Source organism: Bombus affinis, chromosome 11 (assembly GCF_024516045.1).
Source record: "Bombus affinis isolate iyBomAffi1 chromosome 11, iyBomAffi1.2, whole genome shotgun sequence".
Lineage (NCBI taxonomy): Eukaryota > Metazoa > Arthropoda > Insecta > Hymenoptera > Apidae > Bombus > Bombus affinis.
In genome coordinates, this window is record NC_066354.1 from 1,573,428 (window position 1) to 1,601,364 (window position 27,937).

The following is a 27,937-nucleotide window of genomic DNA, read 5'->3' on the forward strand; positions in this document are numbered from 1 at the left end:
CTAGGTTAGTAATCATTCGCGCCATTTTTTTAAATGATCATAAATGTACATATATAAATATAAAATATTTATTGCATTTTATTATTATTTTTTCTTACGTAACGTTTGAAAAGATTTTTTGGAAATTATTTTTAAGGTTTGCACAATAAAAAAAACAATAAGTAGTTTTGTATTAAATTTAAATTTATTAGTATAAAGATAATTTATACAATTGCGTATTGTTCGTATAACAATTCGCGTACTTTATAATAATCTTCTGAAATGCAACCTTCTAATATTACTTTTCCAGCTTCATGCTAAAAAGATCGTATTAAACTATAAAATATTTTTATTTTATCAGATTATTATATTTTGATGATATTAAATACAAACCCTCCTAACGGCGATAGTATTATTGCAACACCATAAAACACCTCCACTAAATTCAGAAGGAATATTACTTTTGTTCAAAATCTGTTTAAAATCAGATAGTTTTAATTCGTTTATAAATGTTGTTTGATGGCCGGGTACCTATAATTTATAAATACATTTATATTGTAGAAACTAAAACTTCATTTTTATATGAATACATACCTCATTTAATGGTAATGGTTCCAATGTAAGTATTTTGTCACTTTGATCTATTACATCATCTGACTCGGTACCTGCAACAGCATCTCGGCATATCTGATCACGAGCAGTTATCATTGCATCAACCCATGCTACCTCAGAATCACCTTTTCCCTTTGAAAAGTTTAAGCCACTAACGAGTGCATCTGTCAAACGAACCTGAACAAAACGTGACATTTTAATTTATACACATTGATTTACAAAAATTAATTAAATATTACTTGGTATATGTGCGTTTCTGTTGTAGCATCTAATGTTTCTCCCCTCCCTGGAATAAATACTCGTGCACCTGCACTTTGTGCTTGTTGAGCCAGAATTTCAGTGTCTTTTTGTGATCCTCTAACTAGTACAACTCTTCGTGGTCTTAATTGTGCTAAAATTTTCTGTAGTGATTCTCCGTCGGATCTACCTTCAAAATCTATATATGTGACAGATGCATTAACTGTCATTGTACGTGTAACTTGGATACATTTTGTTGGGATATCAGTGGGTATTTCTGGATGATGAGTAGTATCTTCTTGTTTTGTTTCCAGATTTTCTTTATTATCATCCACTTCTGGCATAGTTTCTGCTATTTTATAATCTTCTGGTCTATGGTATATACAAATCAATATAAATATTTAAAACTTATTATACATAGCTATTATTAATTTAATAAAGTAATACCTTATAATTTCTCCATATTCGTCGATTTTAATTTTTTCTTCTAAAAATGGGAACATAGGGTGTTGTTTTTTACTTTGTTTGAAAAATCCTGGTTTACTTTCTTGTTTTACTAATAAATCGTGTTTTCCTCTTCCCCCACCAACTTCTATTTCATCTTCTGATTCAGAACTTACATCAGCAGTCTCCCTAAAAGGTAAAAAAGTATTCAAGGAATAAGAGATATTTTAAGAATAAGTCAATTTTTATATTATGCAATCACATACATTTGTTCTTGTTTCAATTGCTCTTGCTTTAATTTTTCTTTTCTTTGATATTCTTCTAATTCAAGTCCTTCTAACTTAATTCTCCTTTTCACCTCCAATGTAATATTTCTATTACCGCCCTTTTCAACCAAATCTCTTGCAAGTGTTCCTGGTGATGTCCTGCTAGTTAATATAATACTGTTTTGGGGATTACCACACCATTGCAAGAACAACTCTCTTGAAAAACCACATTCCATATCTGGAGTACTTGCAAGTACAACCTAGAGTATTTGTATATAAATGTATTTTCAATTATAATGTTTGTAAGTTATAATTTTATTAAAGATATTCTAACCTTTGGACTGGGAACTTGATTTAATTCTGCCATACTGTGACATAGTTGTAAATGCTTAAATTGAAATGGATTATTTCTAGCACCTTCAAAACTCCTCATTAATTTATCACTCATCCATTCTATTTGTGACTTAGCAAACTCAACGACATTGTAACTAACATTGTTCAAAAGAGCCAAAGAATATGCAAGTAAACCAGATTCTTTATTACGCCATAATTGGTCCAACATATGAGCCAATTCTAATACACGACCAGCCGTATCTACACTGACCAAGACATTTCCACCTCCACGTAATGTTTGTAAAATATTTGCTGTAAATTATTATTGCATATAAAATACTATAAAAATTTATTGCTGGAATTATCATAAGCATTTATTTTCATACTCATTAATTTTTCATCTCTTGTTCTACGTCTTGCTTGCTGATAAGTAGCATTGAAAGCATCTGTTATTAACAAAGATGGTCTCTGTAGTCTTTCTAATTCACAACCATTTAAATGTCGTTCTTTTTTGTGATTAAAATCAACAGCATATATTATGTCTTCTTCACCAACTTTTACAATTTTCCAGATAGTTCCCCCAATCATGTGACCAGCTGGTAAAGGTGTTAATGTAACTCCATATCCTTTTCCTTTCATTGAAATGCTTTGATTATATTTTAACTGAACTATTTTGTCAAATGCTGCATCAACATCATCAAGTGTAAAAAGATCAAAATCTTCCATATTATGACGGGACTATAATAAATAAGCATAAATGTCCTTTGTTTGTTTGTTTATTGTATGTATATGATTCTTTCTTATGTTATCATAAAAAAATAATTGAAATTCTTTCATCAAAAATACCTGATACATATCATACATAAACATTTGTCCCATCTTATATACAGGAATAGTAGCATATATTGGACAATTTAATCCACATTTTCCAACTAGATATGGTAAAGCACCCAAATGCAATGGATCTGGATATGATAAGAGTACTGCATCTATTTGGTGAACATGTCTGAAATAATATTGTATTGTTTAGTTTAAATTTCCTATTGCATTTATAATTACTCAAATAATGTATAATAATTTACCAACCGTTTTAATTCTTTTATAAATTCTTGATCAAAATTTTCATCCCATCCACAATCAAGTAATATTCTTAATTCATCAACTTGCAATATATAACAAGGAGGAGATTCATCCATAGCCCCAGAAATAGCGTGAAGCTTTATTATCGATGTCATTGTCTTTGTTTTTTCTTCACTTATTAAAATATATACAAATAATAGATAATACCTAAAAATTCATTTAGTATATGCTTTTATTTCTTAATTATTATAGAACTTATTATGTATACTTTCAACATAACCTGACATAAAGGTGTGATTAATTATAAATAGATTCATAACTTTAAAATAATGCCAAAATATAAAAAAAAGAATAACATTTATTACCATTTAATATTAATTTAATTATTTTTAAATGTATGGAAATGTTTGAAAACAAAACATTTCAAAATATTTTCTTAAGCTTAGAAAGCAATCAACAAACGGTAAAATTGACTTTTGGCTAAAGTTACGGTATTTCATAGTAAGAAAAATGAATAATTTCGTCAATGTTACATAAATTACAATGAATATTTCATAAGTATATAATTATAAATCTGTAAGTTAAAGAAAAAAGTACAGCAAAAAGTAATTAACAACTATAAACCAATATAAAATGTATAACTTAAATAAAATCATAAGTGAAATATAAACGAGTAATTTTCTAATAATTTGTATACATCTCAAAGAAGAGAAGTCATAATATTACTCAGATTGGTATCTATGTGTGTTTTACCTTAACGCTGTTTACAAATACATTCTAAGATTTACGTATACATTCTTTGTCTCTCTCTTTATCTCTTTAGCATAACGGGACTTTTTTTAAGACGATTGCTGTCACGGTGTAGCTATGAGATACGTAAGTTGAGATTTAAGTTTGTTTTTTCCATAATTCAACGATTACTCGTCGAATTATATGGAAATTTTGTGTGAAATTAGGTCGCGTGTATGTAGTATGGATAAGTATAAAAGTGAAGATACGCGATAAAAATATCATGTAACGGAGTGGCGGGAGATTGCAAGTAAATAGCAGATCAGCTGATGAGTGACAACAGACAAACGAAAGCTTATTGTTCTTGGTCTTGGTTATGGCGACAAGCAGTTCCGATGGCTCTTGTACAGCACCTGCAGATTTTCAGCTTTCGTCAGAGTTGGAAGACGTTTCGAATCGTTTAAGCGTGAATTTATTAAAGTGCCCACTGTGCCATAATAGTCGCCGAATTTTTCATTGTCGGCAGTGTATTCAAAATGGAGATTTTATCCATTCAACTTCTGTTTATTCTGAACGGTGAATATATACTTATAATTTACGTATTTACTGGTCATTTATTTTTATGTATTAAAGCTTGTTTGGCACCAAATATTCTTTAAATATTTCTAATAATGTTGAGCGTAAAAATAAATTTTTATTCTCACTAAATTACGAAAAACTAAATTACATAAAATTCGTTATGAAGTTTCGATGCATCAATTTCTAAACTTTTAATTCATATGAGTAATAATTATATACGTTCAAATATTTTATTTTTAAAATATTATATTTTATTCTGATCGGTATTTGAACAGGTTTGCAGATAAACAATTGCGACTTTTACGGTTGAAAGCTGCCAGAGCTCAATTGGAAGAAAAATGTGTAAAAGCTCTTGAAAAACATAAACAAAGGGATAAATTGGTATTTTATATTTAATATTTTAAAGTCAATAATAAAAAAAATATGAATTTTTGTATATTATCATCATATTTAATTATTCTTTGGGTTTGTAGATATGTGATATAAATACTTGTAAAGAAAGAGTTAGACTACTCCAGTCATTAGTGAATGAAACGAGGCAAAGTATAAATAGAGGTATATATACCATAATTATGTAATATTTAGGAAAGTACTAGACTAAATGAAGTTTAATAATATGCAGGTAATCAACGTTTAAATATTCTCAAAGACGTAAACTCTCAGTTAGCACTTAGATTACCTAGACATGAAGAACGAGTAGAAAAATTACATCGTTATGTTACTGGTTTGAGAGCAAAACAAGAAAAACAAAAAGAAGCGGTAGATAGGAAAAGACAGCAGTTGAAAAAAGTCATCAGAACTGCTGCTAAACAATTAATTCAGTATATTTTTCCATTATCTAAAGTGCAACCTAGTAGAAGGTAATAATATCCATTAACTACCTAAAAAATTATTAGAAATTGTGAAACTTATGATCAAATATTTGATCATATTGATGATCAAAATGTATTTATTAAACATTTTTCTACTTGTTTTTATAGAAGAAGTAATTCTTTAATCAATAAAAATTGATAAGAAAATATTAACTGTTTTTAGTCTGTGTAGTAGTGAGGAAGATGCTAGTTCAGATGTAACTTGTGCACTGGCAGATGCATCTGGAACATCATATGTTAGAGGCAGATGGATAAATGATACAGAAAATGCTCTAGAAGTCCAACATCGTATAGTTGCCCCAACTTTACCAGGAAGTGGAGATTATAGTGCTTATTCTTTATGGGGTACATATGCCATTTAGCTTGAACTTTTTAAATAAATTTTATAAATATCAGACACATCTGTTTTAGTGGCAGCAAATAAAGATGGAGTACCAGGTGCAAATAAAGAGACTGCAATGCACAATCCAGCATATAATATAAGTGCTGCTTTAACTTATGCTACACAGTTGGTTAATATTATTGCTTATTATGTTAATGTAAGGCTACCATATAAACTTGCTTATGGGTATGTCAAAAATATTTCATTTTTTATATGCAATATTTTTTGTATGAATCATTGAAATAGAAATAGGATTACATGTAATATTTTTTATATCAATCATTGCAATAAAGATAGGATGTTATTAAAATTTGCTTTTTAAATATTTTCAGAGAATTTTGTGGAAATGAGATGTCAGATCAAAAATTTGCCAAGAAAGTAGCAAGGCTCAATAGCAATGTATTACATTTATGTTTTACACAAAATACCAACACTGCAGTTTTACATCCAATGCATACTCTGCAAAATCTAATGCACTTGCTCAATACTGAAATTAGTGATCTTGGAAGGTATATATTTATTATATTTATTTATTGTTATTATACACTAATAGATTATTTAATGATTTGTGTATTATGACAGAATTGGTCCAATGGAAGTTGATTCAAATATTGTAGCACAATTACACAGTCAATTAGTTCCCGATTTAGAAAATAGCGACGATTCTGCTTCTGATGAAGAGGAAGATACTTTTAATTGGGATTGGGAAGCTGTAAGTTTGCTTTGATTAATTTACTAACGGCTGATGTGTCATTTAATAATGTCTCATATATATTATATAAATATTTCATTTTCATAGGTACCAAATGTTGCTTGTCCTGAAATGGCAGTTCCCATTCCTGGTGCAATGATTAGTCAACAATCATCTAGTATGCAAGTGAATCAAAGTGTTGCTGGAGGCTTAGTTACAAGTGCTGCAGCTAGTATAGCCTCTATTTGGCGTGGTTGGACAACAAACAAATAGACTGTTCTATTTAATTAATAAATCTCTTTTTATACAAATCATAACTACATATGTAAGAACATATGTAACAAAAGACACAAAATTGACAATGCTCCAAAATATGTAAAATACTGAAGAATGAATGTTTAAAAGTATAATGTACTGTAAATACATGTATGAATTTATTACTTCATATATGGTACGTGAAATAGTTTAATTCCGTGATAACAAATTTTGTAAGATCTGATGATTAGTTTATTTTGAACTATTTATATAACATACTGATTTGTGCTATTATTTGTAATATAATTCCAAATACTTTCAGTATGCTGATGATAGATCATAATTCTGTGGTACAAATTTTGTAAGTGTACAAGCAAGCGTTTGGACACTATATTACATTTTCAATAATTCTTTACCTATAAATATGATTCATTAATAAGATGTGAGTTTAATACGACTGCCTTTTTTATGCTCACTGCACTTTGTGTAATTATGTATCTGTTAACATATACATAAAATATTTCCTCGCATTAAAGGTGTCATTACTATCATGATATTATCCGTGTACTTCTAAGTTATTACAACATGGTTTTAACATAATGTTTTAAGCTCTATAGTATTTTGGTTTTCTACAAATATATACAATCGGACAAATCAGATAACAAGTTTGTTACTTAAAACTACTTAATGTGTTTTATAAGCGATATAATGTCTCTGATAGGAAAACCATATCTTAAGAATGTTATCATTTTTATGTAGATATGATCATATCATATATATTTCACACATATTTTTGATCATATTATATCGAAAAAGATATGACCTGTTAAACACTTCATACCTGACAATATACTATACATAATATGGATGTAAGCAAGGTTGTATTAGATTAATGACTTTTCATTAAATTAAGTTAAAATTAAGAATAACATATATGATATCAAAGTAAATTTTGTATTTGAGGTGTTGTTGAAGATATATTATGTAGATTTAGTAAAAATCAAAAGTGATTTATATATTATTACTACTAAAGCACAAATTTACCAATGTAGCATAGATGCACCATTATATTATCCTTAAAATATATGTAATTCTTGTAGTAAATTACGTTTTCCTAATTAAATGTTTCATTAAAATAACAATTCAAATTATTTAATATCTACAATTATACATAAGAATAGGAAATGGAATGTTCTTCATTTTACCTATTATATATGTATTTTAATTTTAATATATATGTTATGAAGGAATTATAATTATATAGGAGAAAAGTGAATACCTATATGTAAAGTAAATATGTATATGTAATTGATATTAATTGTAATATCAATTTACTAATAATTGTAATAATAATCATTTTTTATAGAATATCATTAAAAAATAGAACCAATTATCTCTTATAATTGTTAAATTTAAAATACAACATAATGTAAAATTATCTATTATGCAAATAAGTAATATTATGCATAGTTACATTTGATTAAATAATTTTATACGTGTTCGTTTTTTCGAAAATTATAGCATTTTATAAACTACAAGGATAAAATTATTTTATGGAATTATAATTGAATACTAATACAAAATGTTATATGTAAACTGAAATTTGTAAACAAACTAGCACAAATTTATAAATGTTATTTGATAAGTACTTTAAGAAATTTAATAGCACATCATAGTTCATGTGCTTTAATTAAAATAAAAATGTAAATCTAGTTCTTATCAAGATATTCTTGATAAAATTAAAAATATTTTGGATTAGTTTGATAAGTAATGTAAATATAATGATATACAGTTTATATATTATATAAAATGGCTATGTTTTACCTACAAAGTTTCATTGTGATATTACAAATAAATTAGAGTTTGTTTTTTATCAATTTTATTGTATTTTTTAATTCAGTAATATGATGGGGGCCTTAAGTATAAATTTGCATACTTTTGGATTATGTAAATAACAAAAAATCAATAAAATATAATTGATAAATATTTATTGAGTAGAGAAGGATAATAATATACAACATTAACTATATGTTCAAAGTAAAAACCTATAGTATATTGCTATAGAGAACTTGATCAGATTTTAATCTTTACTTAAAAATTAAAATGCTTTGTACAATAAATTTTGTAACTGAATTTAATATTACAATGCAACTCCCAAAATTATTTAACCAGAAATTAAATATGTTTGCATCATTCGATTACCATCCCACAGTCTCTCTTCTTGTAGCACTCCTCAGTAATTCTTGTTGCTTGGTATCTCATTTTCATGACTTGTTGATTCACCAGTTTATTGTATATCACATGTATCAAATTGTATACATATTGAGTACACTAACTGGCTTGAGAATTCTGTAAGCATATCATCATATAGTATTTTAATTTCAATGTACATACATTTTATCTTACACTTAGTGTAAAATTCTTATTATTAATAATTAAAAAAAGAAAAAAAAACATTTTTCTTAGTATTTCTCTATAAAGATAGAATATTATTTGTTTTACATCATAATTTAAAAAAATATAAAATTATGGACTATATATATATTTTAATCCTATAATAAATTAAATTATATTAAGCATTATATCCATAAGATATTCATTAGTGACTAATCTAAATAATACATTTCAATATTAAGGTTGAGGATAACTATTTTTATCACATCAATTAAAGATATAAAATACATTACATACTTACACTAGTGAAATATTAAATGTTATCAAGATGATTATCTTGAAATATTAGAAAATATGACAAATATTGAAACAAATTATATTATAGCATATTCTTTTATTTTTTAGGTTTAATTTGTATTTTAAAAACTAATTAAATATATCTTAAAATGTATCTATAAATTACATTTCTCTATACCTTTCTTATTAGTAAATTGTAAATTTATGTTTGAAATATATTGTTTATATATATTTTATATTATTTGTTGTTCATTCAAGTTTTTGTTTAAGATTGTGGAAACGTTTTATATTATTTAAATTGGTATACTAATTTTTAAAAATTGTTATAGATTAAAAATATCCAAACATTCGAAAACTTGAAAAAGATAGCAGTTGCTACTCATAAATTAAAACTTCCTATTATTAGTTTGCAGTGGAAAAAAATAAAGGGATAATAATTAAAATACAGCAATATACAATTTAAAATAACAATATTATTTGGACTAATATGTTTAATGCAATCCAATGGCTACTAAAATTTCCAAACAAAATCCTTTTGACTTAAAAAAAGCATTCTAAAATATACGTGGCATATAGAAACAAAGAAAAATTTTTTAAATATCAAAAGCTGCAATATACAAATTGTGTAATAGAGTGTGTTAATTATTTAAAAAATAAAAAAAAATTTTGCAAGATAATAAAAATTAACATTCACAAAACACACACATTTATGAAAATAACAATTATACTCATTACATATGGGTTTAATTATGTATATTATATACAATAATGTAGATAAATAATAGCATATCAGTAAATCTATGTATGATGGTATTATAATACAGTTGTATTTTTTCTTATACTGAATTCAAAATATCAGGATTTTTAGTATAAAAATATAAAAATAAACACACATACACACACGTGCGCACGCACGCACATACACACACATCCCAAGATCTTAATTGCTGGTTGCACTAATTACGGGATGCATATTATTTACATATATATATGTTGATACATTCTTATACATAATTATGTAAATGTATGTATAATGTTAAATAAATAATAAAGTAATGATAATATTCTAATCACAAATAAAATAACATTATCATGATGTAATAAATTAATAAATTCAACAATTAAGATCTTGACACATTTGCAGTTAAAATAGATAATTTTACACAATATCAAGCATGTCACATTCCAAAATTATTTTATGATGCATTAAGTACTACACTGTAAAAATTAAGAAGAAATTTTATTAGTAGAGAAAATGAGGGAAGGATTGTCTTTATTTACATATACATAATATACGTGAACAGTAAAAGCACTTCCCCTTAAGAAAAGAAAAAAAATTATATCAAATGTAAAATTTTATATTTTCAAGTGTATTATTAATTTATACAAATATTATTAGCAAACCTTGGAATTAAAATACAGAAAGCAAATATTATTTTATATTAATATGTCTCTAGATATAATTTTGAAATAATAGGATCTTTTATCTGTATCAATTGTATTTTTAATCTTGTAAATTAAATTATGTAGTATGTGTAATTATATTGAAATACTAACAACAATTATGATTGAGATCAGTAATCGGAGAATTCAACTTGAACTGCAGGAAAGGACTTGAATATTGTTGAAACGTAATCTGAAGAATGAAAATGGGATGTGAAAGGATTATTGAACAAAACAATCAATTTGATAAAGATGTTTAGAGAAATTATTCTTTTGTTTTAATTGAAAATTTAAAAATTAGACATAGGGTAATAGGCATTATGTAATTTAGGATATTAATATGCAATTTAAGAAATTTACAATTATTTGAAAAGAAAACATAATTCAGGTACACACATTGAAGAAACTTTGTTTTTGTTTATTTTGTACACCATGTAATATTTATGAAATAATTTTTTTTTAAAGTAAATAATGTATAGAAATTACTATGTCATTGTAAAATTATTATGCAAGCATATTCAATGAAATTCTTTGAAAATAAAATTTAAGAGACACACAAAAGAAAAATTACAATAAGTACATACAAAACTAAAAATAAAGAGCTACTACTTTTTAAATCTTATAAGTGCATATATTTTTTATCATTTCTGTTAACTAATAGCCCCATTCCAGATAGTACTGATATCTACAATATTTTAAGTACAAAATGCAAAATATATGTATTATTTAAGAATGAATAAATAATTATTAGCATTGTTGTCTAAATCTTATAAAGTTACGAAATTAATAAGGATCATGCCCAAAATAGAAATTACAGAATAGGACTATTAGTCAAAAGTAGAAGAAACACATGTTAAAAATGTATTTTGGATTTATTTTCATAACCATTGTTATCATTATCACGAGTATACTATTACTTTTGTTATTACTAATACTCGAGTATATTCAATAAAAGAGTAATAATAAATTTATACTTGCATGTATCAAAACGAATAAAGTACTTTACTTCTTAATTAAAAGTACACAGGAATTTTAATAATAATAAAGTTTCTGCGTTTTAATTTTTACTTTTAATTATAAACATATTTTAATAGTATGAATATGTAATATCTAAGGTAAGATAGTTTAATTAAATGTTATTTAACTATCTTGTAAGTTTTATTTTGAATTATTTATAGACGAATAATGTATATTTTCAATATTTCGTCAAAAGTTCACAACGAATAATTAACATTTTCAAAAATATGTAAAATGAAAATTATTATATGAGAAAACTCTATAAAGTAAATGATTTAAGATATCAGTAAAACATATTACTACCTTTATACACTCCATACTTCATTATTAGTAAAAATAGAGGAGATAACTCTATGCAGGGAATTTGTTATTTATTTTAATATATTACTTTAAAACGATAATAGACTGTTAACGTTAGTTAATTTCAGGACCTTTTTTAACCAGGAACGGTAATATATACTTTGGTATATGTATGCTAGATTTATATACTTGAGGATGGCCTTGACAGATAGTTTCTGTTACATATATTTTTGGAGATACAAAATTAATCACATAACAAGACAAAAAAATAAATATATGATTACCTGATACATGTGGTTTCATTAACCAATTAAGTCTCTGTGTACAGATACGTTTAATGTCTTCAGAAATCAATAATGTGCTATTTTTGTAATATATCTTAAGTACTATACTTACTTGTCCTTCATTATGTTTGTATGATGAATATTGAAACCTGTATCTTAATTGATTTTTATATTCTCTCTTTACTTATAAATTACTTATGAAATATTGATTTTTTATAATTAAAATTGTTTTTTTACTCAATCATAGAATTTTAGTTGTGATGAAATCAAATAATGAAATAATTTGAGATAAAGTCGATTATTTAAATTTAGATACAAATAATGTAATTTCGAATGTAATTTTCGTCTTAAGAAACTAAAATCAAGGCCTCCTTACTACATTCCTACTGCTCGATTTTTAGAACGATTTAAATAAAATATTGATACATAATTTCCTGAACATAATTTTTATGTATATACATAGTATTGATATTTCTAAAACTAAACGATCAGTTTTTCTACTCTTCCAGCGCGTGACAAAGTTTGAGACATCTTCGAATATAGAATGAACAGCTATATAAATATACTTAAAATTTATTAAGGAAGAGCATGAAAAACTGACCTAAGAAGTAATTGTTCTGAGCGTAAGTTCTCTAGAGCTACAAAAATATATAATCGTTTATAGTAATATTATGCAGCAACATAGCAAGAGGATATGATATAAATATTCTACCCAGGATTGATTTTAATGGAAAACTAGATTTGTGAAATAATTTAAATCTACGAAAAGAAAATTACTATTCAAAAATATTGAAAAATATACATCTTTTTTTTATTCTGGTAAATTGTTTAATAGAGAAGTTGATTAATTTAAAATATATTAAAATAAAGTAAATGATTTATAAGTATTATTATAGCAACATTACTCACACTAATTTTCACATTATCTAGTTTTTCATAGAATATAGGTATATTTGTATATATTCTCGGTAGAATACTTTTAAATCCTCTGCTTATAACTGTAATATAAACATTTTTTACTCCTTGGATGAAGGATTTATAAAATCCAACAATAGATAGTGATAATTATGAGAACCACTAATACCAATATTAATTAGAATCAGCTGTAGGATGTACTTTGAGTTCATTTTTTGCGTTTTTCCAAATTTCATAGTGAAATATATCAAGAGATATTTCTTAATGTTTAAATGTTGTAGAATAACAACATTTTTTTAATTAATTTACAATCCACAATATCTTTTTGCAAAAGGATGGTAATATAAAACAAATTTCTTTACCTTTTCATGTTATTAGTTAATTTTATGTTACTTAAATTGCAAACTAAACGTTTTAACTGATAAATAATTCTAATAAATAATTCCAAAAGCAAAATTAATATTTCTCATCATCATTAGATATCTAAAATTATTTAGAAATTTAAAAAATGAATTGTGTATTTATCTTTTTGAATGGGTGAATGTATAATAGTTCAGGATTTTTAAATGTAGTTTTAAACTCTAATTTATTTTTACCAACAATAACGCATTGCAAGAATGTAAGATCTGCACATGTTTAGTAGCAGACTTAATTTAAGATTTATTTTATAATATACCAGTATATTTTTCTTGCAAGTTAAAAATGAATCTCTTTTTACATTAGATGAGATCAGTAAAATAAAGATATTTCTGATAGCATCTGCATCGTTATATGATTATGGAACATGATTGATGATGTCTAATGATTACAGTTGTACATTTGATGCAGTATACAAAAAAAGGTTAGTTATATCGAAAGGAAATCGTATCCAAGACTTACACTATCTGCTCGGTTGGGACAAACTTCTCGAAACACTTGTTCAATAAAAGGTTGCCTAAAAAGAAAGAAATTTTTATATTACAATTTTAATTAATACATATTAATATTTTAGTAAAATTGTATAGACTATAAATAATTTTATCTTGTTTTTTTTATTTTATTTAATTAGCATTAAATTCCAAAACAATAAACACTAAAAGAGGAGAATTCAAATTTTGGACCTAAGCCAAATATAACATTTCTATATTCCTTTTAATTTCAGAAACTATAACCTTAATACAATTTTATATCTAACTTATTAACTAATAGAAAATATGATGAAATAAAAACTTAATAATTCATAAATATACATACTTAGCGGAAAGTCCACCACCAGGAGGAAGATTAGGAAATTCTTGGTCCACAAGAAGTTGTAACAGTTGCAAAAAATCAAATTCATTTTTGTCCTTTTGCACAGCAACAATTTCTATAAATATAATAACAAAATTAAATTGTTTTTATTAGGGATGCTTATATCTTAAATATTATCTCTACTATTATTAGCGTGCATGTACTATTAGATTTGTGCAAAAAACATTTGATCAATATTATTTAAAAAATCAGATGCATCTTGTAGTATCTGATATATAATATATTAAAAATTTTATTTGTTTATTGTGTCACTTTAGTGTTTTATGGAACAGTATTATTGAAACAAAAAGATAAACACAACAAAATAACTATGCATGCTATGCACTAAAATTCATGCATCTACTTAGGACTGGAAAACTTAGTGTTTTAGTACATTTCTTATGGAAATTCTGGATACAAAGTCCGGTCTTAAGTAGACACATTAGTATCTATATTTATGTATAAATAAACATGGTTTTAACAAACTTCTTAAATTTATCCACCATTGGAATTGTATAATCTTATATAATACACACTCATATATACATACATACATACATACATACATACATACATACATACATACATACATACATATATACACACAGATATATATGTCTGTTGTAATGTTCCTCCATAAGAAATGCATTATTAAAAAATAAAATTTCAATAGGTAAAGTATTTCTAAACTTTCAGAAGGAAATGTTCACCTACCTGTGATATCACTTAAATATATTTGAAAAGAGGAACAAACAACTTTTGAATACAAATTTTACTTACAAAAAAGTTTAAAAGAATACCAACTCCAAGGGTGGAATGCATTTTTAAGTAAAATTAATAATTGATGTTAAAAGAGTTTAATCAAAGGAGAAACAATTAATACAATTTGACAGCACACACAGAGAGAGAAAACTAACATTATATATAAACAACTATCAATGTATCTTGCTATCTGTTTAACAGTTGAAGCAAGAAACGCAATATCATTAGTACTCTAATATAATACTCTATTACTGTATTATAATACATACTCTATGTATATACTCTATTTGATTTAATAATATTTCAATAAACGTTAAAACGAAAGTTATATTAAACGTTTTTTGTGTTTACAAATATTCTAGATATTTTGAATTTACAAAAAACATTTCACTAATCTATTCTACACAAACTTTTATAATTGCAACAAATGGTTAATTTTTATCATGTGTTATCATAAATATAACAAAATACCATTTGCACAAGTCACTAAATGAATATTAAGAAAATTCGAATTTACATTAGATGAGAAGTATTTGTAAAACACGGACTTTAACTATGTCTATTTAACAGCAGAAATAAATTTCTGTAGATGTAAATTTCGACCTTCTACCTGGATATTACTTATTCTTTTTTCAAAAGTCTTTTATATTATACACATATAATTAATTATAAAGTATCAATAATTAAAATTTATCCAATTATTTTAGTGGTATTGCACACAATTTATAAAATTACTAATGTTACATTTTTGTAATAACTGTACATGCTAAATTATATATTCAATGATTATGAATATTACATTTCTAGAGAATAATGTTATATATAACATGAAAATACATCCATAAGAATAAATCTTCAACATTTCTTAATGGAAATATGTAAGTATGTATATATGCACATATCTTTTTCAAGAAAATTAGAGATAGATATACGACAAAATACATGATATTTACTAGAAATATATTTTCATTACATATATATGAAATAAATAATTAATTCATTAAAATATTATTGCGTTATAGTAAATGGTAATTTATCAAAAAAGTAAAAATTTTGATAATGCATCAGATATTGACATCTATAGAAATATTTGCTTATATAATATATTCTGATTTTAAGTTAATATATTTTAGGTAGCAAATAAGATATTTCTATATTTTTAAAGAAAAATGAAGATCCAAATTTGATTTCCAAACTTGTAAGAAATACAAATTTGATATAGATTTGTACTTGTAAATGTTATACCACTATAATGATTGTATTTTGAATTGTACTAAAATTTGATTATTAGATAATGGTATTAAGTGTTACTCTCCATTTGAGAGCTACCAGAATGTCAAGTATGTGTGTGATATTGTGATTTTGTATTAATGCAACAGCAGAGAGAATATAATTGATTGGAATATGGAAATGTTAATGAACCTTTGATTCTCCTTTCAATGTCCATTTCAAGTTCTGCTTCTTTTTTCTGTGCTTCTGGATTTGGTTTCGGAGCAGCAGGAAATGTCACCAAAACTATGCTCATATTATCTCTACTACCCTGCAACAAAAAAAGTACTTGTAACAAATAAAATTGAAAAAATATATTTGACTGCTTAATAATAATATAAAAAGACATTAAATTTGATAAATATTTTTTTGTAAATTTGTTCTTTATCAAACATATAAAATGTTAATAAAACATATGTTTTTAATGTATGAAAACATATTAGTAATCACATATATATTTGCAGCTATTCAACAAGTATATAGAAGAAATATAAACAAAATTAACATAAGAAATAAAAATATAAGACGATAGAAATAAAATGTTCTAAAGCTTAAAAGTTATAATATATTATTATTAATTAATATTTAATACCATTAAGTATCATAGATTGAAAATTACAGATTAAGTTTTGAAATAAATAAAAGAATATAAAAATGCATACATTTTAAAATGTAGTATCAGTATCTTTAACATTAAAAATAATTTATGTTGACACACCTTTAGTAGCAAGAAATTCATTATAAAATATACAAAAAGTTTTAGACATCATTACCTTATACAGACAGGTGTCTATAACCTGGTTCGTAACTGCTTCTAGATCATCTGTAAGCAGCAGCCTTGAATGTATAAAATTACACAGATCTGTGTTGTTCATTACATCCCAAATACCATCACATGCTAAAACTAGAAATTCATCGTGTTCATCATCTCGATCTCGAACAAATATTTCTGGTTCTGGAGACACTAACTGTTCACATGGCCCTCGATCTTTCAAATTTTTGTACTCATAATCTCCCAATGCACGAGATACAGCTAAAGCTCCATTAACTCTTTGAATCATTACACTACCACCAGCATTTTGAATTCTTTCTTTTTCAGCAGGTAAACCTGGTTTGTGATCTCGTGTTGAAAAAACTGGATCTCCTGCTCGGCAAAGTACAGCTCTAGAGTCGCCACAATTGGCAATGTATATGTTTCTGGGAGATATAAATGCACAAACAGCTGTAGAACCAGATTTTTCAGTGCCAGAACTCATTTCTGGTAATTCTCTCATTTCATCGTCAAGTCGAAGAAAGCCAGAATGAATTCCTTTGGTTACATTTTCTGCTTTAAATTCTTCTGTTTGCATGATACACTCTAACAAGTGCTCCGCACTATGAGCTGATACTAATGCACCAGCATGACCGTCAAATACTGCAAAGTAACTCCAATCTGAGAGACCACCTTTTAAACCAGTTATTGCTCTATGAGCATCTTCCATTTCCATTCTCCAACCTTGCATGCTGGCAACACCATAATGTAATCCATTGCCAGAGCCATGTTCATTATATTTATCTGTTTTTGGAGTATCCAAAAGTGCCCCCATAGTATTTATTTAGTAATTGCTGTGTCAGCTCGATTAATTTATTTTTCTCTTTAAATATTATTTGATCAGCATCTTTTAACTGATCATTCAAATAACACTTTTCTGAGTTTTACCTAAAATTATAAAAATAGAAAAGGTAGAAAAATCTTAATTTTTAATACAAAATTGAAATCAAATATAATAATATAAAAATATTGCTTCTAAATTCGAATTTAAATCGAAATCTGAATAACAATATCACGTTTAGCTCATATATATGTATTTATTTATGTGTATGTACTACGCTATTACTTAGAATTTTGTCTCAATTATCCTTTTGTAACAGAAGTTTATTACGATACTATTTCGTTTTATGTCTATAATTTTAATTTAAACGGAGAAAAAAGGGCAATTAAAACACAACATCGTTGTAATACCGAACGTAACGTACAAGATAATCTCGACATGCAAATATTTCAAACGAAACACGATAACGTTTTACGTAAATGGAAACATTCGAATTACGTGCAATTACGTTCACTATATAATTATTACGGTAGCCTCGTCAATAATAAATAAATTATTTGAATACAGGAATGGAAAATCTCGGAAGCGTAAGCTGTATCAGATTCTAATAAGAAACTATTTGGCAGTGCCAAATTTCGCGACTAAAATAGTTTATACCTCAGTCTGCATGTTCGTGAAACTTACGTAGGGAGATCGTGACCAAATATCATCGTTACTTTGCGAAAGTATATATGTGTAGAGCGTGGTATTGCTAATAGACTTGTTTCATATCACTATCACCATGTTCTTTTGCTAGGCTCAACACACAGAACCAACGAAATCGACTTGCATGAATGACGGATATACACTAGGTAATTTTCTGCGCATGCGTCGGTTATTAATAGCATGTTTCATGGCGTCATAATCCGCCAATCAAAAGCCCACGATTTCCGCTCAAGCCTGGGCAATCATACAGGATTCTGAAGTAAAATTAACTCGCGCGCGATACTGGCATTAACTCTCACTAACAAGTATATAAACAACAACATCAAGTTCTTGTCGATGATAAATTGTACTGTCACTGATTACTGCGTTTATCAAAATTGTTATAGTCAGTAAGCGTTTGTTTAAATTTCAAAATTTTGTGAATATAATATAGTACTTTATTTCTTTAAATACATTTTGGCGAACTTTTGTTGATTACATTATAATATGAATTATTTAATGTATAAAAAGTTGTTTTGTAATAATATTCATAATTTTATTAATAGTTATATAACGCCATTTTTTATTATATGCAAATTCTGTTTTTCCTAAATGATTGTTTTTTTCATGAATTTTTTGTATAATTATTGTTTCTCCAAATAAATTAATTGCTTGAATTTGTTCGTTTTCTTTGTTATTTGTAAACAGCATATTAGATACTATATTCACAAAGTGTTACGAGATACGATCTTGTAATTCGCGCAATAAAAATGGCGGGCAATAGAAATATTTTAATCTAGTCTTATTACATAAAGAAATTGACAAATTAGGAAATAGTGTAAAAAATATTGTATTACGGTCATAATTATATATTTTAATCATTTCGAATAAATCCTTTTTTTAAACATTTCAATATACTTTAAAAAATTATTATAAGCATTATACTGAACATACATAGTATATATACATATCTATATCTAATAATAAGAATATTAGTAAATATGAACCACTTTCGTGGCAGATATAAACTAATTTAAACGTATAATATATAATATACATTTAAATTCGTTCTTTTTATATTTGAATTTGTTTTTTATACTGTTCTTTTTACGCATATCTTAATATATAGGATGTTTCCCTCGCTAGAGACCTCAAAAGGAAATGTCGTCATTGGCCTGATCTCTGTATGTTTGCATACATGAGAATTGGAAATAAGAATGTGAAAATAAGAACGATTTTAAATGAAACATATATACACAACACAGATGATATCGGTTTTCGATGTCGCAATAATATCAGGTCGACGGTTTCTGCTTTGAGATTTCTAGTGAAACTCATCTTGCATAATCATTATGCAAATAGTAAGTACCTAAATATTTAAAAATATAATGAAATATATTTTTTATATATTTGTAATGATAATTCTTACTTATATATAAATAAGGACTGTAAATGCAAATACAAAGTACGTATTTTTATAAAAGCAATTTAATCCATTACCATCATGACATAAAAAATAATTTTTTTAAAGAAAAAATTATTTGTGCTCCTAAAATAAATAAAATTAAATAAACTGATGAAAGTATTCCTATGTGTTTTATATACATAATAAGCAATTTGCATCTAACTATTTTATATTTGCCACAAAACCAAGATCCCTAGGAATCATATACTGTTTTACTATTTCATCTGTTAATTTATTCTTAGCTTCCTGATGTGCAGCTACCAGAGGCTGTAACACTTCAATTAATTCTTTTTTAAGTTCTCCTGTTAAAATTTCTCCACTAGTATAACCCTGAAAATTTATATATTATTATTATACACATATATATATTCTTATATTTATTAATACTAAGGAACACATTTCAATTTTTACTAGACTTACTTTTCTAAGTTGTTCTAGTTTTTCGTCATCCTCTAGGAAGAATCGTAACCACTGATATGATATATCAATATCACAATTGCCTCCTAATTGTCTGTGTTCTTCAATAGTAGCTTGTCCTCCTGAGAATGCATGCTTGTTAATTTTATTCTTTATTTGTTTAGCAGTGTCTGTCAAAAATATTGCAGTATTGTTATCACTAGCTGACATTTTTGTTTTAGAGCCTTGTAAAGCTGGAAAGAATATAGAATGTAACAGGGCTGGTTTTGGATAGCCAATTTTTGGTGCAACATCTCTTGTCATTCTAAAGTAGGGATCTTGATCTATAGCACATGGTATTAAACAATTAACTTTTGCATCCTTAAAAATAAAGGGAAAAGTTCCAGAAATTGCTGGAGCAGCTTGAGTTGGCGGAAATGAGATTTTTCCAATAGGATCACTGTCTCCAAATCCAAAAATGCCTTTCACTTGATTAAATGTAACACTTCTTTGTATTCTTATCATATTCTGATAAAATGCAGGATTATTTCCAATATGTTCTAAATTAGAAAAAATAAATGTATTCTCTGGTTTAAATCCAAGAGCAATAATGTCTTTTGCATTATTATAGGCCAATTTAATCGCATCTTCTATTTTTATGTTCTTCCATATTGCTTTCTCATCATCAGTTAGTTGTATGACTAATGGAACACAAAATACTTCTTGAAGCCATTTACAAAACATAAATGGTATAAGATGTCCTAAGTGTATAGAATCTGAACTGGGCCCTCTACCAGTATAAAGGTAAAAAGGTTTTCCTTGTTCATAAAGATTTAAGATAGTATTCATATCTCGATGAGAAAAGAATATTCCTCTTCTAAGAAAATGATGTGGTTTCTGTCCTGTGATTTTCTCAAATCTTGCTAATAGTTCTCCATCGATTTTGGAACTTCCAAATTTTTCTATAATAACAAAGAGAAATCTTTTGAAAAAGTGAAATTATAAGCTAATGTGTATATTCACATATGCATGTTATCTTTGTCCTCTTTCAAAAAATGGGAAGGATTTATAATATATGAAATGAAGATAATAAAGCAACAGTATATCATTTTATTTTATGTGATAAAAATACTTTTCAAAGATTTTTATGAAAGATATTTTCTATGGAACTCACTAATAAGCTTATCATAATCAATTCCAGTCTCGTTTTTAGTTGCAACATTCCAAGGTGTCACAATATCCTCCTCATCCGCTTTCCCATTTAACGTTGATGTGTCAATTTCAATTTCTTCCGCTGTCATTTTTCTTTATATTTAATTATTTTCTGACTTTTAAGTACGATCGTGCAAAGATTCCTAGGAGAAAGATATATCATATGCAACGCAGAGTTGGTTACAAATCAACAGGGTTATGTCGGTCTCCGCATGCTATGTTTCCTGCGCACGCATTTGTACATTCAAGGTAAGAAATTTCAGTAATTTTTTCTGCAGTTCTATCATATGCAGTTGATTACTAGTACTATATTTATTAATTTTTATTAGAATATATTTAAATTTAATTATAATTGTTTTTGTGAGGTTCGAATTATCTAACAAATTATCTGTCAATATAGTAAGTGTGATATTGTATTTTGAACTATGTATCTGAAATACTAACGTCATCTCACGGTGATAAATTCAAATAAATAATGATCTCCTTTATTATTAAATCATTTAATATAGTAATGTTTTCTATTGAAATTAGCTATTAGTTATAATCTACATAAAAACTTTGATTTTACAGTTATTTTATTATTTTAATATACAATTAAATTGTAGGATAACTTGTTACTTCTAGTGAGTCTTGTCTAGTTAATGTATTATATCTTTTGGATATATATAAAAATATGTATTATGTTATATTATGAATTATAATAAATCTAAAACAAATCATAGCGTTAGCTTTTGTAATTTTTCTGTTTAAAATTATCTGAAAATTAATTTTATTCTAAAATATGTAAATATAAATAATAATTTGACAATAATGTGTTACAGATGTTTATGGGTAAAATGAATGTTATAGGATGCAAATTTGTTGTTAACAACTGGACAATATAGTAATATATATTCTTTTCATCAGTTTCATGTAAATTTGCAATTTGTGATTTTGTTTTTTATTTGGATATTTCGGTATTTACAAAGAACGATAAAATGTTTTTTCATAAAAATATATCAGTGCCTCTCATTTTGACAAATGTTCTTTTATTTGTACAGAACTTCCAGTATGTATTATAGAGCGATATTAATCTATAACTTAAAATCAAGCATACAAGAATGAGCCAAGATTTTCATTCGTTTGTTCCTCCATGATTTATACAAATGGAAGACACTTCATAGAACGAATCGTCGGTAAGGAACTAAAACTATGAAATCTGTTTTTCTACTGGACGTATAATTAAAAAATTGATTGTACATCGTTTGCAGTCGTTAACACAGTGAAACGTTAGCGTTTACTTTTAGAGATTTCTTTGCATTGTACTAAAAAGAAAATTTTAATTCAGACATCCGCGAGACAGATAGTAAATCATATTTTACAACTTTCCATATAATATGATGCGAAATTTATTGAGAATGTAATAAATTCAGCTATACAGGACATTTAAAAATATGCCGATGAGCATAGAATGCAAATAGAACTCGTAAAAACAAAATACGAAGAATTTATGAATCATAAAATCATGTTTTTTAATAGAATTATTAGTCTGTTCCTATCTATTTTACAAATATATATTACTCAAAACAATTAGAGCATTGCATTTTTATAATATCTTTAATCATATTTTTATCGAATGTCTAATGTATACGCTATTGAATTTTTGTTTTAAAAAAATAAGTATCATTAAATAGTAAAATCATTTCACAAGGTAATTCCTTAATTGTTTTGAGTTATTATAAGCTACTGAAAATGGTGAACATTTATCCAAAATATGTAATTTTCAAAATTCACTTCTGTCAACGATTTCTTCCAAGTTTTCTAGGATGTCTTCATGAAGTTAAACTCATACTGTTGAATTGGTTTCCGTTTCCGAAATATCTTTACTATTACACACATTTGTATTATTCATTGAACTGAAAAATAGGGTGTTTCGATTTCTATATGATCGATAGTATGTATAGGTAATATTTGCGCGCACATACACTTAAGCGAGCGCTGGGGAGAATCTGTTTTAAAAAATATCGCAGATCTATGACAAAAATAACTTTGTCTCACGAAGAATCTTCTTGTGAACTTATATGTATATAAAAGTAGTTTCGATATTTCATTGGCATTGTGAATAGTTGAGAGGACGATCTAAGTCCCGAGATAGTTTTCTTCTTTTCTTTTTTAGAAATCCGAACTAGTGAAGCAACTTTTTATAGCGACGCGATATAAAAATTAGATTTCGATAGAGATATTCATAGATCAATTCAGATGTCAGACCATCAGACTATGTGATTAACATGAGACATTATAAAAGAACAGAATCGATTATGTAGATGATGTCTTATTGTATAATTACAAGCTACTAAGTCGAGGGCTGACAACATCCATGTTAGAGTTCGTATATTGAAAATTTTTGGTCCTTACGTTCTCTCTACTGTACAATACTTTTAAATAAATTACATTGGATCTAAGATGATTCTTGCTTTCTGCTTTATCTTTTCTCGCGTAAACAGCGAAACAACGATTTTTTCACGCTACTTTCTCTTTACTAAAACGCTAAAATATCTACGTTCTCTGAGCATTGTTACAGAGGATCATTTTATCGTGTATTTGCCTCTAAAATGCCGATAATCAGGTTGCTTAGAATTTTGTGAGGATCGGAACGAGGTTGATTTAAATTTCATATAATACATAACGGTACGTTTCATCATCTTGAACTATTAGTCATGTGCGTTAAATTAATTAAAATTGGATATGATTAAGTAACTAGTCGAAAGAGAAAATGTAAGTATGAAATGGAATTTAAATATGGTATAAGTGAGACAGATCTCATTGGTTGTGCAAAAACAAACGTTATCCATCGATATTTCGTCAGAAAAACTTTTGTTCGCTTGCAAATTTTTAATCAGGTACATATATAAACGGTAATTATAGTTCACTGTCTTCGTTTACTTGTTCTAGGAAAAAAGAAAGGTTTGTAAATCTTGCGCAATCCGCTTGGCACAGTGTTTCGGGTAACGTTTGATCAACGCTGAAATATATTTAAGTATTGGCCAAATCAACCACCATTAGCGAGGCAAAATTTGATAAATATAATCAATATGACGTACGTTTTAAAGAGTATCTATAAATACAAATCGAACCGTCGTTGCTTGTCCAATAGCGATCTCGCTTTATCAGTAGATGATTAATTTAATCAATTATACATTATTCGTCAATGTTCTTCCTTTGACATTTCACGCTTTGAATTTTTTTATTTATATTAACATAAGTATGTCAATGTGAATCGTGTAATATATTACAAATTTATATAACGAATTTAATCCTAGGACTCCTTAGATTAAAGTCAGATAAAATTATTCGGAGCAGTTTCTCAATAAATTAAGTTTTCGTTTCCTTGAAGCATTCTGTCCAATTGATTATTGTAACTATTCTTAGGAGTTGAAGGATTAATTATCGTCAAACAATTATAGAATTTCCTCTCTCACGTGATCGTTCTATGATCTCGCTAAAGACACGTCGTACTATCACAGTCCAGCTTGAAATGTTCGATTCCATTATTTCACAATAACCTACGTCTCAGTACGTCTCATTAGAATAAGATAGACAGAATAATTTCTCCATGCAGGCATCAGGCTATTATAAAAATACAGACATGTAATCGTATCATTATACAACATGGTATATATACCGTAAAAATTCCAATTCGACGAGCAGAACATTGCGATCGAAAAACAATTCTAAGCAAAGGTTTCTCGTTTTATTTCACCATATTTGTCTGAACGAACGATTAATTCTATTCACCAATTGCTTCGAAGCATCCACAATAAATCTATACTCTGACACCGACACCACTGTCACCTTTTATTTCCGAAACGAGCTCGATGGTAGGAGTGCAGATTTCTGTAGGTGTCGGTGAGGCGAGCGGGGCCAAATGTGAATTCTTAATAGACATATCCTTTAGGATATAGTCCGCTCCTGGTTTGACGCGCAATCTATTTCGATGTAAAGAGGGCTCTAATCTCAAAATCGCACACGATTTCGTCGATAGACAACCGTTTCGAAACACAGACTCCGTGGACTTGCTTTGCAGATCGTCCTCGATCGCTGACTTTTTCAAATTGATCGTCGATCTGGAATTATAAGGAGACAGATTGTGTTCAGAATCAGGCGTGAATTCTTCATTTTCTTCGAACGATGTGAAGATTTCTGAATCAGGTACGGATGGAGCGCTAAAGAACGACTCGCGTAACGACGATGTCAGCGCGTCCGGGCACATAAATGGATCGAGGGATGTCAGATCGTTGAGATCACTGCCACTGTTACAGACCTGAAAATTGTTTACCGAGTAAGACGAAGGGAACGCCTGATGTTCGGTGACTACGTTGGACAGGATCTCTTGGCTTCTCGACGACTCTGACCACTTCGAGTCCGAAGGTCTTCTCGAGCTGAATCTCGTCGAATCGTGCTCAGCGAAGATCGGGTCTGGTAATCTCCCTTCTCGACACTTTTCTGAGTTTTTCAACAAGGCTTCGAATAGATCGATGGGTTCTATTGGTGCTATTTGACCCGACAATACCATATTATTTGAGGAACTATCGTGACTAGATTTGTTATTGATCGATTCGCGGTCTTCGCTATAATCTTCAATATTCAACAAGACGGATGGTATCACAGGGTCTGAGTGTCTAACTGGACTCCTCCTATTACCCATTGGAGATTTTAAGCAATCGATACTAATGGAAGGCTTCGACTTTTCAGAGTTTTTCGTGTCTTCTTCTTGTAGAGGAGCAAGAGGAAGTGGATCTATGGGACTCGGTGGTTCCGAGTGTATTGTAGGTACTGCCAGACTCTCCATGACTCTGTAAGGTTCTAACAATCTTACGTGCGTCATCGGTTCGATGGTATTGATCGATTCGGAATGTTTCAGTATTTCCATGTTCCTTCGCATTTGTAATACTTTGGAAGCTGGATCTGTTCTGGGCTCCAAGTACCTCGGAGTATTATCCACATGAACAAGATTGGCTAATTTGTTAGAAGTAATTGTTATGTGCTTCGGAGACGTCTTCTGCCTTGGGTTATCCAACAAGCTCGATCTCGTACTATCGGGGGTGGACGGCGGTGTGTAATTGTTCTGAAGTCTGAGGTTTAGATTCGGACTGTTTCGATCGAAGGGACTATTGATCTTCAACTGCGGTCGTGGATAAATTTGAGGTCGCTTCTGATTCTCCAATTGTCGAGATAGTATAACGTGTTTAGCCAATCCACCCTCATACTTATTATTATGATCCAAATTTTGTACAGAGTATCTATGAACTTCGGTGGTGTTCCCACCGGTTGGAAGTCGAAGATTCACCTCTGAAGAGATTGCGGTCGCCGATTTGATATTAGGATCAGACATCGAACAAAGATTCGAATTTCTTCTTTTGCAATTGATAGGACTCAAATCGTTGTGGAAATCTTTCGTGTGCACTATGGGACTGTTAGCGCTTAGCACGGGGTCCGACATAGTATTCATTTGCAATACTTTGCGATTCAACGTTACGTCGCTCTTTAAATTCTGATAGGAGATGAACTTTGGTTCCGACGCCTTCGAAAAATTCTTACTGGTAAGCCTCTTGTGATTCAATCTTCTCAGGTGTCTAATTTTATTGAACGTTGGATCCAGAAGATATTTCAGATTTTTGATCTTGTCGATATTGTGATTCGAGTCGATCATGTGATTCCGATCGATAATGTACTTTAGATCAAGCATTTTCGTGAGATCATGAATATTCTCCTCAACGATATCTGCTTGTCTACTCTCAGAAGACGTATGATCCATGTTCCTTTCTGGTGAGATATCTGTGTGCTTTCCTGACACTTCCAGGCCTCGCCTGCTTGTGTACAAAGTGTTGTTTTGTTTTGTAGCGAAACAATCTTCCACAGGATGCCTTCTATCATCGTTGCTGTTGTTCACCTCGGCTAATTCCATATTCGTATTGGAACCACGTCTCATTGGCGAGCAACCGTAACGGCTGGGTGTCACTCCGATGAAAGCAGCCAGCTTCTTGGTAATCTTAACCACTGCAACTCTCATTTCGCCGTGATGGAAAGCGTAAATCCATGGATTCACGCCACTGTGCGCCATAATGGGCAGTCCAAGCCATACGACCGCCCATTCGGTAAGAATGTTGGTACCGCAAAAAATATCCAGCAGCATGCAGGTC

At 28.1% G+C, this 27,937-nt stretch overlaps 5 protein-coding genes across 14 annotated transcripts in view; 1 reads left to right on the plus strand and 4 right to left on the minus strand.

Annotated features, from left to right (window-relative positions):
- Positions 1–162: 162 nt before the first annotated feature.
- LOC126922043 (probable cleavage and polyadenylation specificity factor subunit 2) lies at positions 163–3,458 on the minus strand. The gene is made up of 11 exons (XM_050734220.1): positions 3,317–3,458; positions 2,958–3,158; positions 2,718–2,877; positions 2,258–2,609; positions 1,873–2,183; positions 1,539–1,798; positions 1,276–1,461; positions 831–1,200; positions 574–768; positions 373–510; positions 163–296 (listed from the first exon to the last, which is right to left on the minus strand). The coding sequence occupies exons 2-11, from the start codon at positions 3,104–3,106 to the stop codon at positions 204–206; spliced, it is 2,214 nt and encodes a 737-aa protein (XP_050590177.1). The 5' UTR covers positions 3,107–3,158; positions 3,317–3,458; the 3' UTR covers positions 163–203.
- Positions 3,459–4,031: 573 nt separating this feature from the next.
- Positions 4,032–7,563, plus strand: LOC126922062 (beclin 1-associated autophagy-related key regulator). Of its 2 annotated transcripts, none has more exons than XM_050734258.1 (9): positions 4,032–4,256; positions 4,535–4,640; positions 4,733–4,814; positions 4,882–5,119; positions 5,295–5,476; positions 5,528–5,699; positions 5,846–6,022; positions 6,096–6,225; positions 6,313–7,563. In XM_050734258.1, the coding sequence occupies exons 1-9, from the start codon at positions 4,057–4,059 to the stop codon at positions 6,475–6,477; spliced, it is 1,452 nt and encodes a 483-aa protein (XP_050590215.1). In that variant the 5' UTR covers positions 4,032–4,056; the 3' UTR covers positions 6,478–7,563. The 2 variants fall into 2 exon arrangements, with proteins under 2 accessions (XP_050590215.1, XP_050590216.1); XM_050734259.1 differs by having other exon boundaries at positions 5,543–5,699.
- Positions 7,564–8,430: 867 nt separating this feature from the next.
- On the minus strand, positions 8,431–18,856 carry LOC126922070 (protein phosphatase 1B-like). Of its 3 annotated transcripts, XM_050734275.1 has the most exons (6): positions 18,686–18,855; positions 17,183–18,108; positions 16,563–16,680; positions 14,343–14,454; positions 13,989–14,043; positions 8,431–8,808 (listed from the first exon to the last, which is right to left on the minus strand). In XM_050734275.1, the coding sequence occupies exons 2-6, from the start codon at positions 17,993–17,995 to the stop codon at positions 8,791–8,793; spliced, it is 1,116 nt and encodes a 371-aa protein (XP_050590232.1). In that variant the 5' UTR covers positions 17,996–18,108; positions 18,686–18,855; the 3' UTR covers positions 8,431–8,790. The 3 variants fall into 3 exon arrangements, with proteins under 3 accessions (XP_050590232.1, XP_050590230.1, XP_050590231.1); XM_050734273.1 differs by lacking the exon at positions 8,431–8,808 and having other exon boundaries at positions 10,991–14,043; positions 18,659–18,856; XM_050734274.1 differs by lacking the exons at positions 8,431–8,808; positions 18,686–18,855 and adding an exon at positions 18,426–18,587 and having other exon boundaries at positions 10,991–14,043.
- Positions 18,857–20,155: 1,299 nt separating this feature from the next.
- LOC126922065 (tryptophan--tRNA ligase, cytoplasmic) lies at positions 20,156–22,151 on the minus strand. Its single transcript, XM_050734263.1, has 3 exons — positions 21,721–22,151; positions 20,571–21,508; positions 20,156–20,480 (listed from the first exon to the last, which is right to left on the minus strand). Exons 1-3 carry the CDS (start codon positions 21,845–21,847, stop codon positions 20,313–20,315), a joined length of 1,233 nt encoding a protein of 410 aa, XP_050590220.1. The 5' UTR covers positions 21,848–22,151; the 3' UTR covers positions 20,156–20,312.
- Positions 22,152–23,470: 1,319 nt separating this feature from the next.
- LOC126922039 (uncharacterized) overlaps positions 23,471–27,937 on the minus strand; it is a 129,902-nt gene continuing 125,435 nt past the window's right edge. For all 7 annotated transcript variants that reach the window (XM_050734207.1, XM_050734209.1, XM_050734205.1 and 4 more), the window contains one exon: positions 23,471–27,936. In XM_050734207.1, the coding sequence (XP_050590164.1) occupies positions 25,561–27,936 (2,376 nt within the window). In that variant the 3' untranslated portion in view covers positions 23,471–25,560. The remainder of the gene's footprint in view (position 27,937) is intronic.

Bases quoted from the DNA above. Each gene is read 5' to 3' on its own strand.
- LOC126922043 (XM_050734220.1), bottom strand. From the start codon at position 3,106: ATGACATCGATAATAAAGCTTCACGCTATTTCTGGGGCTATGGATGAA. The intron at 2,610-2,717 runs GTATTTTTGATG...TATTTATTATAG, and splicing joins TTATGTATGATATGTATCAG to TCCCGTCATAATATGGAAGA. The intron at 1,462-1,538 runs GTATGTGATTGC...TTTACCTTTTAG, and splicing joins CAATTGAAACAAGAACAAAT to GGAGACTGCTGATGTAAGTT.
- LOC126922062 (XM_050734258.1), top strand. From the start codon at position 4,057: ATGGCGACAAGCAGTTCCGATGGCTCTTGTACAGCACCTGCAGATTTT. The intron at 4,815-4,881 runs GTATATATACCA...AATAATATGCAG, and splicing joins GAGGCAAAGTATAAATAGAG to GTAATCAACGTTTAAATATT. The intron at 5,477-5,527 runs GTACATATGCCA...TATAAATATCAG, and splicing joins TAGTGCTTATTCTTTATGGG to ACACATCTGTTTTAGTGGCA.
- LOC126922070 (XM_050734273.1), bottom strand. From the start codon at position 17,995: ATGGGGGCACTTTTGGATACTCCAAAAACAGATAAATATAATGAACAT. The intron at 16,681-17,182 runs GTAATGATGTCT...TTTTTGTTGCAG, and splicing joins TAGACACCTGTCTGTATAAG to GGTAGTAGAGATAATATGAG. The intron at 14,044-14,342 runs GTATGTATATTT...CTTTCTTTTTAG, and splicing joins GGTGGTGGACTTTCCGCTAA to GCAACCTTTTATTGAACAAG.
- LOC126922065 (XM_050734263.1), bottom strand. From the start codon at position 21,847: ATGACAGCGGAAGAAATTGAAATTGACACATCAACGTTAAATGGGAAA. The intron at 21,509-21,720 runs GTGAGTTCCATA...TTGTTATTATAG, and splicing joins TGATTATGATAAGCTTATTA to AAAAATTTGGAAGTTCCAAA. The intron at 20,481-20,570 runs GTAAGTCTAGTA...ATAAATTTTCAG, and splicing joins AACTAGAACAACTTAGAAAA to GGTTATACTAGTGGAGAAAT.